At 46.7% G+C, this 4,457-nt stretch overlaps 1 protein-coding gene across 1 annotated transcript in view; it reads right to left on the bottom strand.

The window, feature by feature from the left end:
• net (atonal bHLH transcription factor 8-like protein net) overlaps window positions 1-2,088 on the bottom strand; it is a 7,346-nt gene extending 5,258 nt beyond the window's left edge. The window contains 1 exon segment of the mRNA XM_017901879.1: window positions 1,475-2,088. Coding sequence (XP_017757368.1) covers window positions 1,475-1,526 — 52 coding nt within the window. The 5' untranslated portion in view covers window positions 1,527-2,088.
• Window positions 2,089-4,457: the final 2,369 nt, after the last annotated feature.

Raw genomic sequence — 4,457 nt, 5'->3', positions numbered from 1 at the left:
GGGGTGGGGGGGGGGGGGGGGGGTTAGTGGTAGGCGGTAAACGGTAAGCGGCAAGGTGGTTCGAGAGATCGGTGATCGCGAGGACGAGGAACTACATGGAACGGGTCCGAGGACGGAAGAGGTCCGGTTCAGGTAGCAGGTGCAACTTTGCGCACAGGTGGGTGGAAAGTTCGACGTTTATCGTAGACACTCTACTTGTCTCCCTTGTTACCCGTCCCTGCCCTCTTCTACCTGGTGTACCTATACCACGCATACAATAGGATATCGATTACACTTGACAGTTTCCGACGGTTAAATCTAGTTTAACTGGTAATCGCATTCTTGGAACGATCTTAATTGCCAGGTTCTGCCACTGACCGTCCTTCCATTTCAAAAGAAAAATATTTCCTAACAATTGGAACGGACGAAAGTTTACGAGGCATTGGTAAAGGTATTTTATTCTGATCGATTCTTACGTAAACGTCACTCGATTTTGCATTAGATTTGATCGCGTGGCATATCCACGTAAGACGGGTATAAAATACAAGCTAGGTTGATCGTTGGACGACTGTCGCAAAAATCCAACTGCACGGGCAATCTTCCTATATCGTTAATGTTAACCCAAGGCCGAATGCAATTCGTTGCGTTCGATCGAACGTTTCGTCGGTACAAAAGCTGAGAAGAAGAAACGCGTTTAAGGGACAAAGCGAACGGGATCTCCGACGATACCGAATAGGAGGGATAACGTTGTACGATAGATAAATAAAGCGCAGGTATAGAAAAAGAAGCGAAAGTTGGGAGAGGTGTGAAACGAAGTAGACGGTGATCAGATGATTAGTCCAAGTTTCGGATTTGGTTAAGAAGTGTTTTTTTTTCGCACAAGACGGTTCTCGCCTGCTTGTCGCGTATGCCAATCCACGCTGGCGCCGCCGCGCCCTATCTCTCTTTCGCATTCTCCTTTTCTATCGACTGTCAGAGTTCTCCCTTCCACCGCATCTTACCGTTCTCCACGGATTGCGTTCTCTCGCAACCGCATACCCCTCAGCCACGATCTATAACATCGCTCTTCTCCGTCCAGTCCTTTTCACAGCCGCATTATTTCGCGTTGCCGAAGCAGCTCGTTCTCCCTTTCGCGAACGATCGGTGTCGTCATTTATAACGATAATTATCGTTCTTTGCAAGTTCCACCAGAGACAGCTATCAACCGATCGAACGATATTCGTATCCCGCGTTAACATTTACGATTTTCTTCACGTTGGCTATTTTCGATTCGTAGGAAAACGAATGTTCAAGAAGCGTGTTTGCCGAATGAAATGGGAGAATTTCTTTTCCAGCAGTCATCTTTCGACTACTTTATATCTAGATATTCGTACCGAACGTAAAGGTAATTAATCGAATGGTAATAGAACGTAAAGATAATTATAGAATTATCGAGAAGGTTAGCGTTCTCGATGGGGGGACCAAGATTGAGGAAAATTTTTGCAGAAATATTCACCTTTCATCAAAGCCGATAATTCGGAGGCTGATTCCACCACGTGATGGGTCATTCTGATAAGTGAACTGACTGCAGACACGAATACGCACTTGGGTGCGTCTTGAGCACGGTAGTTTTCTTTCTTCTTGATTACCACACGCGCATTATTCCATTCGTACACTACTGTTTGCGCGATGGATCCTACGAACACGTGTAGCAGACAGGTTTACGATTTGCCGGCAGCAGTGTTGCACACCACGCGTTTTTCCTCTCTCCCTTGATCGTTTTGCGCTCTTCTATCTTCTCTTTCAAATCCGTCTCTTATCGTTTTCGCTTTTCGCTTCTCGCTGTTCACTTCTCATTACTGGCACTCGTTATAACCAGTGTTTAAATTTCGTTGTGTCCCTACTAGGATCAGTCGAAAAATTTAGATGGGAAGCACGAAAAAGGAGAAATCACGATCACGATAGCGAGGCGTAATCGAGGTGAGTATCGTTCGCGTATAAAACTGATACAAGTGGAAAAAAGAATGGACTAAAACAAGATTATTGCCACGATACGTCTTCACTCGACCGCGGTCGACAACGTACTGACTCGCCTCGTGAGTTCGAGCCTCTTTCATCGCTTACGCATGCTGTAACGTCCCAACTGGTCTGCCTGCCTACTGTGACTTTGCTGTCTCCAACATTACCACCACCACCACCACCACCACCACACCACCACCACCACCACCACCACCACCACTACCATTACCATTGCTAACATTACTGTCGCTGTCGCTACTGCTGTTGCTATTGCTGTTGATGCTGTCGATGCTGCTGCTTCTACTGCTGCCACTGCTGCCACTGCTACTACGCGACTACTACTATTACCATCACCATCAGCAGTGTCAGCACTGATATTACCACTATCACACCATTATATCATTACCATTATTATTATCTTTACAATTGCTAATTACTATTATACACCACTACTAGCAACACGCTTCTTTTTCTGAATCCGCGTCAGTTTTCTCTAGCCAAGAATGTATGCATGCATCGGCAGTAGTACCACTACCGTTGCACGAAGGCGCCCGAAAGTCGAGTAAGCATCGTCTCCCTACGCTTGGAAACTCGATCGGATCACAGGACACAGATGAAATTCGTACATGGTATGTACAGGGTATTCGGTTTGTGATTCAACCGCGTCGAGCATCTCGCTATAAAAAGTATTATCATTAACGGACAATGGTAATGGCGGTAGTGGTAGTGGTGATGGTGGTGGTGGTGGTGGTGGTGGTGGTGATAATAGTGGTAGTAGGAATAGAAATGGTGACGTCGCGGGCTAGTGCCGGCACGACACAAGCACTGGTGTCGACGCTGACATTGGTGACGTGAAACAAACGGCGAAGAGGTGTGTGGCGCGTATCGTTGGCAGCAAGAGGCAGCGGGGGCCGACAGAACGGCGCCAGTCGACCGAGAGTTTGACTCGGCTCCTCCGTGTGCCGCGCCGCATCGTCCATCTTTCTTTCCCGCCATTCCTCTCCCTTCCGTGCCGCCCTTCGCCACACCTCGCCGTACCTTATCTTCTTTTCTCCTTCTTTCTTCCCTTCTCCTATCCTTCTCCTTTTTTCTTTTACATTCGCCTGGTTCGTTCCTCCTCTTTCCTACTTTGTCTTCTCTCTTGCCGCGCAAACCTTTCGAACATCGTCGACTCGATTTCGAATCAACCACCCGCCGTGGATCGTGATGTTACTGTCACGGTTCTACGCGTACGCGAAACAAACGCGTATCTGCGAGACTTGTCCGTTCGTTCGTTTGTTCGTCGATAGTTACAAACTAAAATCTCTGTTCGACGTTTGGCGATAACGTACATATATGTATAGTTTATCTATACGTCTACCATCGTTAATTGCTTGTTAATCGCGCATCCTTTTGGCCATATTTGACATTCCACTTGCACACCGAAGGCGTGAACGAGTTGACTCGAAAGTTGACTCGAAAGTTGACTCGACCACGAATCGTGGATATTTCGTTCGCGTGTACCACCGATACCGCTGATAATAATATACGCATAAATAATAGTACACAGCAGAGATAAGCAAAAGTCGCGTCTCGTTTTTACCACTGTTCAAACATTTACCGCGTAAAAATTCTTACGGTCAACCTGCGCGTATGTTTCGCAGCTTATGTAAATCGAGATCTCGATGCCTGTTTTGCCGCCGATACTTGTAGACAACGCGGTAAGCGTAGGTCGAACGATCGACCGTAACAACGATTAATCGCGATTTACTCGCCCTTTTCTTTCAACAAGCGATTTTTCCAACGATTCGCGGAGCTTCTCTACATCTCGTGGATTAAACGTATTCCTCGTGTCGAGTGAAATCGAACCGAACGATGCGCGATCGATATTCTCGATACGTTAAAACAATCGAAAGATATCGCGCGATTGCTATCAGTCGCGCAATTACATATCTTCGAGTAACGTCAAGTGAGTAATCGTCCGTCTATCGTGTGGTACGATTTCGTTGATCGTTAGATTTTCCATTCGATTCGATTTTTTAATTTTCGTTTCTTAACGTGATTTTCTCGAAAGTTTTCCCATAGAATTCGCCACTGTGGTGCGAGTTTCTAACGTTCGTACGAGTCCGTACGAAAATTGTTTGGTCTGCGAAGAAAGAAGCAAGGGAACCCCTGGTGCTAACGTGTTCGTACGGTATCTGCGAAGCATATGCGCGGATAGGGGTGCGTTAAGGGTATTAAAGAGAAAAGGCGACTAGGCAACGCGCTATGCGATTTGTCGGGATGCGTATGTCGACCAGATGTGACGAAAAAGGCCAAGGAAATTCCCAAGGGCACCGTCCACCGCCCTGCTAACCGAATGCATTCGACCGAGCATGCTCTAGCGTTCGATTCGCCATAGGCATTGTCACAAATCATGCATCAGTGTATTCCGTTTCACCCGATTCTATTCGTATTCGATGCAAACAAAGTGGAAGAAAAGAAAAAAAGGAAAAGGGAAA

This window comes from Eufriesea mexicana, unplaced genomic scaffold (assembly GCF_001483705.2).
Source record: "Eufriesea mexicana isolate 0111107269 unplaced genomic scaffold, ASM148370v2 scaffold1767, whole genome shotgun sequence".
In the NCBI taxonomy this organism is placed as follows: Eukaryota; Metazoa; Arthropoda; class Insecta; order Hymenoptera; family Apidae; genus Eufriesea; species Eufriesea mexicana.
This window is presented reverse-complemented; position numbering and strand designations above follow the sequence as displayed.